General features: G+C 32.1%; 1 protein-coding gene across 1 annotated transcript; it reads left to right on the top strand.

Annotated features, from left to right (window-relative positions):
- Positions 1-342: 342 nt before the first annotated feature.
- LOC143146017 (protein SPT2 homolog) lies at positions 343-14,030 on the top strand. Its single transcript, XM_076310367.1, has 7 exons — positions 343-660; positions 744-890; positions 989-1,118; positions 10,687-10,844; positions 12,158-13,169; positions 13,588-13,815; positions 13,888-14,030. Exons 1-7 carry the CDS (start codon positions 607-609, stop codon positions 13,971-13,973), a joined length of 1,815 nt encoding a protein of 604 aa, XP_076166482.1. The 5' UTR covers positions 343-606; the 3' UTR covers positions 13,974-14,030.
- Positions 14,031-14,714: the final 684 nt, after the last annotated feature.

The following is a 14,714-nucleotide window of genomic DNA, read 5'->3' as shown; positions in this document are numbered from 1 at the left end:
GCACCATTAAGACCATGTATCCTCCAACCAGACATCGCTGATACTGAAACTAGTAACTTTCTTCTAGAAGGGCAGGAATTAATCATTTTTAATGTGCATAATGTAACTGTATTGCGTAGCACGAGAGCTATGTGTGAAGAAAAAAGGGTAATTTAGTGTATAGTGAGTTTTCCTTGAATTAGCCAGAAACCATTTGAGCTGTTATACAGGTTTATTGGAACTCACTAATCTTTAACGCCCACAATATTGGCTACGTACGTCGCTATCGGCCACGCATGCGCAAAAAATGTAGCTCGTCTGGCATCACAGCACGCCATCTATCGAAAAGAAATAGTGTAATTTTATATGTCACTGTTTTCAGAAACAATTAATTCATCTTTACTTTTCTTGTTTATTCGAAGACCTACTGTTTTTAGTAATCGTGCAAAGTATTTATGTGAATAATTTAACATAAAGCGTTCAAATAATGTATTTGATATCTGAGATATTGAAAAACTTGATAACTTATTTATGAACAGTTGATATTGAATAATAAAATGCCAGCACAATATGTGAATTTCAAAGATATGTCGTGATATTCAGTGTATTTCTCATCTTTTCGTCAAAATGGATTTTGGCACGCTGTTGAGTGTGGCACAAAAAAATGAAAATGCCAAACAGGTTATTACATTTTTCTAATATTTCTTATCTTTATGGATACGTAAGAAGTATATTATTTTAACTAAATTGTTTATGTCTTACAGTCAATTGCCTGCTATCAAACAAAATTTTCCCCGCCCAAAAAATCAACTAAACAGTCTAAGAGTCTTTCTGAGAACATAAAAAAATTTTTAGCCCGCAAAGAAGAGGAAGAGAAACAGAAAGTTTTAGAAGAAAAGAAGAAAAGAGAGGTATAATATGACTTTTGTCTAGTTTATATACAAATTTATTGTATTAGTGAATCTATTTTCTAATTGCATAAGTTTTTATTATAATTTTTCATTTTTAGAATTTATTAGCATTACGTGATCACAAAGCACAAAGTCGTATAAATAAACATTTGAAAGTATGTAAGGCGGCAAACAAGTCTGTATTGGCAGATGCAATTGACAATGAGAATACAGCTGTTACTATGGCAGGTACGTCTATCATTATATAATTAAAATATTCTTTTAGTATGTTTAAAGGCTACGTGAATATTATTTAATTAAAGCTTTTATGAGCAACATATAAAAGTTATAATATTAAACTTGACGGTTATTCTTGTAAATATTGTTAAAACCATATTTAATTAAATATTTGACATATTCATATGTTATTAAAATATTTATCATTTCGAAAGGACTTAACTTTATTTAAAAGTATTGTGAAGAGCAAGTAAGATATCAGTTTTAGACTTATTTAGTGTTTGCTATATAATATTGTAATAGAATGTCCCAGGAGGAAACCAACAAACTTTTCCAGCATATTTCGATGATCAATCTGAACTAAGTAGGTCATATAAACTATACATTTATTTCTATTATTAGAGTTACAGTAAAAGTAACATATTGAGTGCATGTCTCCCTAAGAAACAGTTCTTTTTATTTTTCATATGTTTCTTATTTTTATTTACATTTCAAAGATGTTGTTTAAATTGGCAAATAATAAGGATATAGATAATGAAATTGTAAAATTCTTCATAATTCTTTAAGCAAAGTATCAGCTATATTGGAAAATAGGATTAACATATGGTTGAATAAGGACATATTGTTGAGGTGCATTCAGAATTAAGTTATTATTATTGATCTGACCAACATGCAGTTGTAGAAAAAGACCAGTTTCCCTTAAAATCTCAAGTACATTAAAGTATGCAAAATTTGGAGTGCTTTTACGATTTGGGAATTACTGCTGTAGGCAACCATTTTCATTACAAAACCCATACATGAATAAGCTGGTTAAAATATAAAAGGAGATTGAAGATTATAGGCAGTTTATCTTTTTGTCAAGAATTAATACATGTTAATATTCTCAAGAATGCAAATAAACGCTCCTTTTTTCAATAATGGAAAAAACAGATCTATGATATGTATAACTTGATTCAGAATGATTTATTAATCACACTGTATAAGTTTGTCAGTTTCTTCTCACAAATTCTGTACATATATTTATTCCTTGACGAAAAATTATTTACTACATATCGTTAAGATGTTACATTATATTTTTTATTATACAATATTGCAAGTATTAATGTGGCTAAGGTTATCACAGACAATAATTTTTGCTTTTCAACCTATAATGAAGGAAAGTATTCTAATGAAGACTTATAGAAAAATTGTTTTTATGAAAAAACACATTTTATAGCCTCTTGATCATATTTTTACTGGTAAAAAAAATTTGTTTCAAATATGTATATTACATGTGTATATTTGTTAACATGATTACATTTAATAACTAAATGGATTTCTAAGAAAATTTATATTTAAGTGTTATATTTTCATATTAAGATTTGACCAGATTTTTAGCAAAATTGATCTACGGATAATGATTACCTCTTCTAATTTTTTTTTTTTGATATATGTGTATATTTGTTATTTATGAACATTTTAAAAAATGTTTGAAATAAATCTTAAAGAAGATCAAATTTTACATAAAAACATTAAATCATTTTTTCTCCATTTTATTTAATGTAGAAAAAATTAAATAAAATCTTATACATTGCATGAACTACATTTTCTCACTCAAATTATATAAGTAGGTAGTGCAGTATGGAAATGAGAGCTACCTTTATAAAAAGTTAATTGTTACAATTTATTACACTTTTCATTTAAATCCTTTACATTTCTAATCATTGCTACATTATAAAAGTTTTAATTAATATATTTATAGAAATATTATTTTGTTTAAAAATTATTTGGTTTAATTAATATAGCACCAAAGTAATATGTTAGAAAATCATGTGATATATCTGTATTTATTTATTTTTTCCATGAGTAAAAGGTGAGGTATAATAATTTCCTATTTTAAATTTATAATACATAGCAACAATTACTACTAATTACTATGACCATATCACAACTGAATATATGAATATTTTCTTTATTCTATATGAAAATTTAGCCTTGGGTTGTATCTTTTAATATAATTGTTACAAATTATTAGAAGGTTGTAACATATTCACAATTTATGAATACCAACCTATAAATGTCATACAGATGGTTATAAGTTATGATCTGTAAGGAAATTAACACAATACTGTGTGCAAGTGATAGTGTTCACGTTAACGAGTATTTTGTAGTGTCAGTCTCTATTCATAATGGGCAGTATTTTTGCCCACAGGTAATTGAGTATGAATATGTACAATCAACGCAATGCCTTCTTACTTTTCCATCGTCCAACAGGACAGTGGGGTTTTGTGGATTTACATGGCAGAGGATTCCGAGGGATTAAGGTCAGAGTAAATCTAATTCTAGAGAAGTCTAGAGAACAAACTTTAGACTGATTACTATTATTATTGAACAAATTGCTTCGAATATTTAGTGTATAAAGTACAAATTTATACTATGTTTTTATATACCATCTGTGCATTTGATTTACACTTCACCTTATTTGTGAACAATCAATCTGTAGTCAGATTTATTTAACAAAAAGTAAAAAGAACTATTTTTAAAAAAATTGAATTAAAGTGACAACATTATTAGTTTATCATCACAAATATCTAATTATAATATTATAAACTTTTGAAGTTGTTGGATCAAGTTGATTTTTTTTCCAAATCAAAGGTTGGTAGAATAGAGTTCTTTGTTTTTATATGTAAAATGTTATCCGAATTACTCTACTTATAATTATTACTTACAACATATTTATATATATATATATATATATATATATATATATATATATATAAACATATACATATTTAAAATATTTATTTACAATATATATAGGTATACGCACGTATTTACAATTATTATTTACTATATGTAATACAAAATTTAAATATGAGCATATGTGTACATTTTCATATATATTGTAAATAACAATTGCAAGTATATATGTGTGTGTATATGTGATTATAAATAATTCTGAAGATTATATACACTATGGCCCAAAATTCGTACGAAATCCATCCACTGAAACCTCCATGGTAGCTTATCTTTGGGGAGGGAGACTTAGCATCTAGATTTGTTTAACGTATCTGTTCCTACTACTAGGTTCGAAACAGACACGACTTCTATACTATAGACAAGAGATTACGATGCACTGTAATCAACGCGTCCGCAACACTACATTTGGCCACGAGCTACTAGTATGATGCTGGCCTGTAAACCCAAAGCATACTAGTATCCACATTAGTTGGTACGAAGTTCTTCAAAACCTCTACTGTTTTTGCGGCGATAATGTATTATTGTAAATTTTTCGGAACCTTTACTACTTCTGTTACAATTGATGTACATATATTTGCGGTGCTCACAACAACGATTACAATATGGCGTCTGCGAGCTCGTGAGATCTATCGGGGGAAGTACCGACTGGTCTGCCGCTGCTTCATAGGACATGGTCCTGTATCTCCTGACGACCCTTAAAGCCAGTTACCTATACGCTCGATTAGTTCGTCCTCTCGATCATGTCTCTGTAGAAACGGTCTCTGATCCGTCCACCTTCAATATTCCTCGACATGTCATCAACGTATCACGTTAAACTGATACAAACTATTATGTTGGGAAGGTTATCAGTACGTAGAATTGTGTCATACTGAAGGTTCCACAGCAACGATTCAAATACAGATACCCGAATTATACGACTTTTCGTTCCATTTCGTATCGGCTCGGATACTCTTTTCACCTTCCATGGAGATAGTATTTGATCACTGTCCTTACATAAGCGGATATTCGGTGATATCCTCCGCCTAACAACCTCCCAAGGTAGGGTGTCAAATGCATTGACGATATCGTTAAATATCACCAATGTCATCCCACTCCAGGAGATGGGCGAATCCAAGAGGAACTGAATGCGACGAATCGCGTCGACTGTCCTCTTGGAAGCCAAACTGGTCAGATCGGAGCCAATCCGCGTCAAGTGGTCGACAATGTGGGCGGAGCCTACCTGCTAAAACTCTCACGGTAGGTAGCAGCGTGTCTGTAAATACACACCTTTCTTTGGTCCAATTGGGGAAGTCACCAGGTACCCTAACAGCGTAACATTCAGTGCTCTCTCGTGCACCTGTACAAAATCGGGCTAGGTCATCCTCATCATCACCACACGACTTTATCGACGACGAGATGGACCATATTGTCCCACCGTCACTCTTCTGTACTCTGTGTCTGTAAAAAGAAGGCTAACGAGTGTTTACAGTCTCATTCTAGTTTGCAGTTTACTAGTTCCATTATCGTCACACGCACGATCGCTATTGATCGCTGTCAATCATCACCGTTCTCGACCAGTAGCGACAATGCGTATAATGGTAAGAGAGTTAATGGACTGTAAACTAGAGTGAGGGTGTAAACATTCGTTAGCTCTCTTCTCGTGAATGGTCAGTACAATTTATAATAATATTGCCCTAGGCAGCGAAGAGCTGCCTTCTCAATGCAGTCGCCTTATATAAGGTACGTCGGGATTGTCAAACCCATACTGTAACGTTTAAAACAAACTGCAAGCTCTAAGAGATGGTAAGGGTACCCTTGTTGGGCTTCTATACTTTTCTCCAACACACATGGACCGATGTTCAGAACTTAATTAGAAGGGGTAGTCAGAACTGTTAATTTTTCGATGGCACAAATTTCCCCGAGCAGAGATGCCACGAAAGTGGCTAAAAGTAGTAAGAGAAGTAGTAGAGAAGAAACTTTAGGAACGAGAGTGGGAATGAGACACAGACTCGAAGACGTGACTACGTTATTATTAACGTTAAAACTTGTTATTAACCATAACATAACTATATCCATACTCGACATCTTAAAAATGTAATAATGAAACATAAGGGTGGTCAATATAGATCACATATTGGTTTCACACTTCAAATATTATTATCATGCAAAAACACTTATAACACGAAACCTTTTTACATAAACTATACGTATATATTGTATCTCGTAAATTACATTTTTACATATATCAAGAGTATGAAGAAAAATTCAATTGAGGTTTTAGTCAAGTTTTGCAATACTTGCCACATACTTCGAACTTTCCTTTGTGATTTCCCTTTTAGAAATTCTCTTTACCTTCCCTGAGATTCTTTTTTCTTTTCTTTTTTGTATGCTACTTATGCACTGATAATTTTCCTTGGAGTTCCGGAGATTTACCGTTACTGGTTCGAAAATTCGCATGGTGTGTTCAAAATCTATGGAGATTCTTTTTTTTTCTGCGGCTACTTCTCGTAACGGAGCTGGCTCTGGAATCTTAATTATCTGTTTTATGGGTGCACTTCATTGAAGAGTCCGTGAATTTCTTTCTCCCATTTGGTTTTTGTAAATAAGTCATGGGAAGCGATATTTTCTCAAATTTGTCTACAGAAAATAAACTTCATTCTCCAGAATTGATTGGTTTGAGTATCTTAGCATACCTATTTGATTTTATGTATTTACTTACTAAAAGTTCCTCTTTTGTTCTGTGCACTAAATTTTCCTTCCTTATTTTATTTAAAAATAGTGTTTTTAACGACTGCTCATTTGTCATTTTGTGAGCCGACACGTGGTAGTAATTTATATAATTCTTGTGAACTATATTCATGTTATTCTGCGAGATTAAATGGATTTTGATTTTCGAAGAATAAATTTATCGATAGTAGCGAAATAAATAAAAAGAAATGATAAAAATATAATAACGAAAGTAACAAGCTTGCAAAATTATTTATATAATTAATGAGCACATATGCGCTATTTGATTTTGATAAGTCTCAATAGATAATGTAAGGTCCGCCATATTGATTTTTGAGTTTCTTGTGCCACAGTTGTACCAGTATTACTTTTTCTCCGATTTTATATTGTACAAAGTATATTTCCCGATTATAATAGTGTTTATATGTATTTTAATATTTCTAAGGTTTTTTTGGCCATACATCCAAAATCTTAGCGTTTGAAGATCAGGGTATCTATGTAATCGGGATGTGTGCTAATGGAATCAAGTGTCTGGTCTTTTTGTCGAGGACAAGATCGTAGGGTGTAAATTTTGTGCTTTTATGTACGCTGGTGTTATACAAAAACATAGTCTGAGGTAACCAGTAGTCCCATTGTTTTTCTGTTGCTATGTAGTGTTTGAGATATTCAATGAGGACATGGTGACTCCTTTCAATGGATCCATTGGACTGTGGGTGAAATGCTGAAGTCCTGCATTGCCTAATATGGAATGTTCGAGCGAATTTCTTCATGAGGAAACTGGTGAAACATGTTCCTTGATCAGTTAGTGTAGCCTTGGGGCTGTTGAAGTTACATATGAAATGGTTTATGAAGACTGTAGCTACTTCTTCTGAGGTAATGGATACAAGAGATATTGCTAATGAGTATTTAGTTAAATTGTCTTGGATAGTTAATATATAGTCGTTTCCTTTTGTTGTTATAGGTATTGGCCCTAGTATATCCATGGAAATTTTATCGAAGGCATCCAATGAAGTATCAATTATTATCAACAGTTCCTTGGTTTTAGTTTTTACCAATTTCTTTTTTTTTTTTTTTTTTTTTTTTTTGGCAACTAACAGAAGTTTTAATAAATTTATTGACATTCACCTTTATATTTCTCCAGACATATTGAGTCTTAATGTGATTGACAGTTTTCCTAATTCCTTTATAGTCTCCTACGGGTGATATTGATTATATCTGCTTGCTCTTCTGGCTGGGGTGTTTATGTTTCCTTTGCATATTGTTATTTTGATGATTGCTTGTAGAAACATAAGTTTTACTATGTCCATGGTTTTGTCCATCTGACATGAAGATTTTTTAAGTTTTCTTATTCTTCTAAATATTGAGTTTCAGAAAAATGATGTGTTTTTCATACTTCAACTCCTTTATGTCTTCTATTTTTAAGTTCAAAGCAGTTCTGCACGGTTTAAGTGTTTCTTTCTTTATTAACTCTATTCCTGTTTCTTCTATGGCAAGGATGGAGAATTTCTTCTCTGCCAGGAGTTCCATACAACTTCACTGGTTCTCCTACTATCAGATGCGTCGCGTTGCATGATTCGTCTTTCTCTTTCTACTGCCTTTCATTCTATCGTTTGATGACATTAAAACAATAAACAAACGACTATCGAAGATCGTGTCCCACAATCTCAGCTCTGCATAGTAGACACAGTAGGAGAAGAAGCCACACTGGCCCGTGGGCCACCTGTATCCCGTCCATATTCTATGGGATGGTCTCTTGTATCCTTCCTGATCCAAGTGATCAATCATTGCAGTGACATTACATTTGATTAAAATAATTCTGAATGCTGTTTTCCTCCTTCCTTTCTTGCGTATGTACAAGTATTTATATTTATTTTATCTTTACTCATTTTTATCAACGATACTGGTGTTGTAAGAGATGCTGACTGTTAGGTGCTGAGAATGTTCTGATACTTCTGTTCGTTTTTGAAGTGGGATCATTTCTCAGCAGTGAGGACGGTAGATATATACTGAGACAATTACATTGTACTTTCCATCATTTTGACTATGTCTTTCTTTAAGAACATGGTTTCTGTTCTCATTGGGCGATGTGGATAGTACGACGTTAGATTTCTATGCTAGGGGAGGAGCGGAAGTCTGCTGCTATTTGTAATTTCCATTAAATGTTACAAAACTTTTCATTTTTAAATCTACTCTCATAATTCCCCATACTGCTTGCCAATGATTTCGGTTTCTATGTGTACGAGATTTCATGTGTACGTATTTTTTCTTTGAGAAGCTCGTACATCGTTCACGACCTACGAAAGTGTGGTTTTAGAGCCCTTTATTTCACAGGGACATGTGAAGGTGAAGTTGCGCGCAGTTCAACGCGTGATATTATTTCCAGGTGTTACTATACGGTTGCCACGATACACACGAATTTAACTATTTCACTGATAACTAGAAGATACTACATGAGGTATTACGCACTGATTTTAAAAATGTAACGGCAAAGCCCAAGTTAACTCGAGTAACATAGTCACCAGATAAACAAGTGAAACCGCGCTTAGCAACTGAAATGAAGGGTAAAATAAAAGGACTCTAACGGGGGGTTACTCGAAGGAGGTGTGTGAAGTAGATAAATTCCCAGAGAGCTTCTTTCACCTCGACATACTTTATTTATTTGCGTAAGTTTGTAAAGACGAGTACACGACTTCGATGGTAATCGGAAGCGTAGGAGTAAGAGACGAATTCAAGGAAGGAGATCACTAATTAGAATAATCGGAAAGAGAATCTGTGTTACGTAGACGAAGAGTACGGTTGCTGTATTCCACGTATTACGTAGAAGGACTTTCTTCGTCCCTTTCGTGAACTATGTACATTATGTCCCCAGAGTTTTGTTCGTTTCGATTAACCCTTTGCGCTCGAAGCTCTCTTGCTGCAAGAAACTGGCGCCTCGATAAAATCTTTCGAATCGTAAAATTAATCCGGAACGGAACATTTTTATTTTAATACCTGACGTGCACACGTTTACATCTTACGAGTCCCAGACTGAAAAAAGTACTAATTGAAAAGGGTCTCCTCTCGAGTCCAAAGGGTTAATATGATGGGCAAGTTGCCCCGTGCTACCTTCGTTTGGTTCCTTGTGGAGAGAAAAAAGGAAGGGAGCAGTAACAGGATCTTGTCACTTCGGGATAAGAGGCAAGAGAAATGATTTAGGCAATCACCAGCAAGGAACAAGACGGAGCCACTGAACAAATCGTGCTACCCTCTTCGTTCGTAGCCAATCTACTGAATATCTACATCCCTTTTTTCAAATGGACGATCCTTTTGTTCAGTGTGCTCACTGTGAAGTGCTATCGATATTACTTTCTCTACAGTGTAGTCACCTGTTCGGTTTGCAATGCCCTCGTCAACTCATCGTGTGCTCTCGTTAATATATCAGCGTGATACAGTCCTCTAGATTGTTCAATGACCTTCCTTCGTGCTTATGGGGCCTGGCGGCCAATTAGACGTTATGGGACGCTACGTTACCATTTGTTCGCATCCTTTAATTAAAAAATTTTTCGAGATGCGTTCTTGAGTCACAACAATGTACTTATTGTTTATATGCATACTGTCTCTGGTAGAGACGTTCTTCAGGTTTGTAAGGTGGGTCAGAGAGTCTATTTCCACCGTTTGGTGAAGAAAAACTATACCACGATCTCATAAACAAACTTGTTACCATAAAATTCGTAATTTTTCAATAGCAAAATAACTTCTATAACTATCACTTATAAGTAAATGTTAATCAGTCACTTTTTACTCGCCTATTACGGAGTTGTTCTGTTTGTTGGAGAAGAAACAAATATATTTTTTTATTCACGAATTTTAAATTCAAGCAGCCTGAATTTGCGTGTACATTGATGTTTTATTACAAATAGAATCATTGTTCAATATTTAAAGATTTCGGAGCAGAGTGTGTGAATGAAATTAGCCTCGAACATCGAGACAAGGAGGGTGTTAAATCGAAATTGAGGATCGATCGTTCTTTTACTAATGCTCTGATTGCTTTCCGCCAAAAAAAAAACAAGTTGCCGCCAAAAATATAGTCACATACGATACAATTTCATTGGAAATTTATGAAAATAATTTCAAACAATTTTTTTGTTCCTTTTAGGACCCTCTCAACCTGATGAAGATGATTACGGTTATGTATCTCAAGAAGCTTCTGCCTTTTACAATCAGTTAATGAATAAGTATAATAATGCACCTCGGCAAAAACCACTTTTCAGTGGCAATCGAAAAGGGACAATAAAAGATATTGCATCTACAAAGGTACGAAAATATGTTTTTGTCTTAATTCTTGAATGCGATTGTGTGTAAAATTAAATATTCGAACATGCATTGTACATTAATTATGTAAAATGTAAATTTCTAATAATTTACTATTTATTTTTCTATTTTTACTGTTTTATTACAATAATTGCATATCAACCTTCGACGATGAAGGTGAGGTCACTTTAGCATATATAGAATGCTTCAAAAAGATGGGACAGGTAAAAACATGCAAATTTCTCGCGTAAAGAAAAATTAAGAAATTTTTTTTTCTTTTTTGTTTTCATTATAAATATAGAGAAAAGAATAATTAAATACATTGATCTTAAAATCATGATTTATACAGTGTCTACGAGATTTTTAAATCAAAAAATAGCGTAACTCTTGCGTTGGAAAGATCTGAAAGGATTTGTTTTCAAGTCTTTGATTCAAGTCCTCGTCAATCGTGTCAGTAGTCGCATAAAATTTTCCCCAAATATACGGGGTGCGGGATAATAATCTATTCATTAAACCCCCGTAGTGACCTACCTTTGTCACTATTTGGACACCCCTCCCCATTTTGTAAAATAACAATCCGAAAATACTTTCGTTTTCAGATTTTTTCAATGCATGCTATTTCTTGAATTAAAAACCTTACAGGTACTCTACAAAATAACATTAATACTATTTAATATCGTATCGACTTAATTATTGTAAATGCAAAACACGGCCTGAATGAAACACTACAATTCGTAACCTGAATATTTTTCTCTAATCCGACTTATGTCGCCTGAAAGAGCATTGAGCAAGGTATAATTGAGATAGTTGTTCGTTAAAATTTGGAAAGCGTAAAATTTTATTTTACTAAAATAATTAGTTAGTATATTTTCTCGTCAGATAAATTGAAAAAACTCTTGTAAAATTATGGTATAATGTTGATATCAAGGAAGATATTCATGGGATGTACAATTACATATATTTAGCATACGTTTTTTATATTTGCAAACACCATACGTGTAAAAAATCCGTCATTTATTGATACATTATTTCAGTGTACCAACTTTTATGAAATAGTCAATATATTATTAAAGTTTTAAAAATAAACGTGTGTAAAATTCACAGATCGATTCTAAGTTGCTTTATTTGCAGTAATGATTTCAATAAAGGTTCATGCATGTCTAAATTAATTTAGAGTTATATTAAAAAGAAAATACATTGGTTAAAAATTAATATATTTTCAAAATATCAAATTTGCCAAGTATGCGTTAATATATATGTTTTCTATTATTTAAAGATAATTACAGCCATTTGAAAATAATAAACCGTTGTTTTAGGATAGAGTTAAGCAAGCCTTAAAACAACAAGAAGTGGAGGAAGCCTTAGGACATCGTCGAAAAAGAAAGTCTTCTGCAAAGGAAATAGAAATTGAACCAACAATTGAAGAAAAAGTTGAGAAAAGTACTGTGGAAGAAAAAAAGGAAAAAGAGGAAAAACCCAAACATAAAAAGAGACCCCCGCCTCCGCCAATGGACTTTAATGAGTTACTTAAAATTGCGGAAAAGAAACAACATGAACCAATTGTAATTGATATTAAACCAAAAACTGATGAGCCGGAAAGATTAAGGACGAGGAAACAAATGATAGAATATGCAAAAGAAAAAGAGTGGCGAGAAAGAAAAGAACGAACTAAAGATGGCAGTATAATTAATAAAGAGGGAAGTACTACTACATCTAGTAAATCAAGTAAAAGTGGTAATGCAAATAATATCAATAAAATATCTAAGTCATCCGAAAAGTTAACTGATTCTTCGCTTTCGAATAAATCATCTATAAAAACAGCAACTGGAATGCAACCCACACTTTCTAAAAAGAACATTGAGAAATCTAACGAAAATAAATCCATTGAAAATAAATCCAATGACAATAAATCCAATGAAAATAAGTTTAATGTAAATAAATCGAATGTAAATAAGTCCAGCATTTCAAAACCATCGGAAAAAGATGTACTATTGGAAGAACGTAGAAAATTAGAAACAGAGAAGAAAAAATTAGAGGAAATGCGACGATCTATTGAAGAAGAAAAAAAGAAATTACAATTGAGCAAAAATAAGATTGAAGATATAAAAAATACAAAAGCTAAGAAATTAAGAATCCCTGAACAACAAGGTACATCGAAAGCAAGCAAACAAAAAGACCTTCCGGCAACAAGTACAGCCAAAAGTCGTACACTCCAAATGACAAACGGTAAAAGTATGAAACAATTTCCACCAACAGATCTTAAACAAATTAGACCTAAACACATGCTTCCTTCAAAAGAACAAAAGAAATCATTGACAGTTCATAAACGTGAGTAGTTTTGTATTTTATTTATATAATACTTTATCATTTTCAATGCTTTTGTAAACCACCTCTTAACAGTGCACTGTTCAAAGATCTCAAAACTTCAGAGAAACAAAGCACTTCCATTCAAAATTAGTAAACTTCTCCACACTTCATGTAGATTTGTTCAAACTTCTGCACATATTCTTTAGTGTACACACACACATACTTTTAAAAAATTCAATTTTTTTTACCCTACAAAGCAAAAGACTTTTATAATATCGACAAACGTATTATTCCATATTGACTGTTTTATAGGAAAATATTAAGGTCAATTCGAATAAAATAATTGTGACAAATTCTATTACCGAATATAATACTATTTAATACAATAGTTGATAAATAAATAATAGTATATTTAATGAACTTACAATCATATTTATAGGCCGCATACAAGATGAAAATGAAGGTGAAGATGAATACGACTCTGAACTTGATGATTTTATTGACGATGGAGTAGAAGAAGAAGCCGAAGATTACAGTAAATATATAAGTGAAATATTTGGTTACGATAAAAATAAATATAAATATGTGAATAACGAAGACGACGATGTAGCCATGGAGAGTAGTTTTGCACAACAACTGAAAGAGGAATATGTATCAACTAAAATAGGTAACAACAAAAAAGTGAATTACATAATTAAATCTATTTCTGTATAATTAATTGAATAAAATATATTTTTAGGCATTATGGAGGATTTAGAAGATATGCGCATAGAAGCTTTGGAAAAAAAACGAAAAGCTCTTTTAAAAAAGAAAATGAAAAACTGACCATAATATCGTTTGTAAATTTTTATTAAGCTTTATTTAATAAACAATTATATACTATGTCTAAAAATGTAATGGTTCCTGATGATTATGAGAACCTGCTAATGAAATCTTACTAGATGATTTCTGAAACTGTGTTTTCAATTCATTTTTCTTCGTATTCATTTTTTTGTATAAATAAAAACGATTCATGATATAATACGATAAAATTATGCCATTCAAGAGTATGGAGATCATTGCTCTGTTAAACGTTACTTGGTCGATTGACAAAGTGTTAAGTTGTATACTCTGTAGATACGTTTCAAGTTTCATTGCGATCCCTTTAGTTATCTCCTCATAATTCGGTAAAAGACGAGTACATCTGTATTTTATTTATATAGATTAATGAAATGAATTTTCACGATTAATTTTTAATACGTTAGATGGTAAAATCATATCTTGCTTTTTCCATGGACATTGCACTATACGACTAAAGGGGTCGTACTGGTGTATCATCATAAGGTAAGTATAAATTTATTGGGTTATTAAAAATGTAGTATGTAAAAGGCTTAGAGTTAAAATTTTATAATTAAAATCACTGTAATAAATTCAATATTTTTTGTGGCAAATGAAAAGTTTTACTACTTATTTAATATAAATGATCTTCTAAAAGATAATTATATAATTTAGATTAAGGACTTACGCCATTATGAAAGTTAGAAAAAGATTATGATTTTATGAAATTATGATTTTTTTTATAGAAAA

The sequence above is a fragment of the Ptiloglossa arizonensis genome, chromosome 1 (genome assembly GCF_051014685.1).
Source record: "Ptiloglossa arizonensis isolate GNS036 chromosome 1, iyPtiAriz1_principal, whole genome shotgun sequence".
NCBI lineage: Eukaryota > Metazoa > Arthropoda > Insecta > Hymenoptera > Colletidae > Ptiloglossa > Ptiloglossa arizonensis.
The sequence above is the reverse complement of the archived record's forward strand: the minus strand, read 5'-3'. Positions and strand labels throughout refer to the sequence as shown.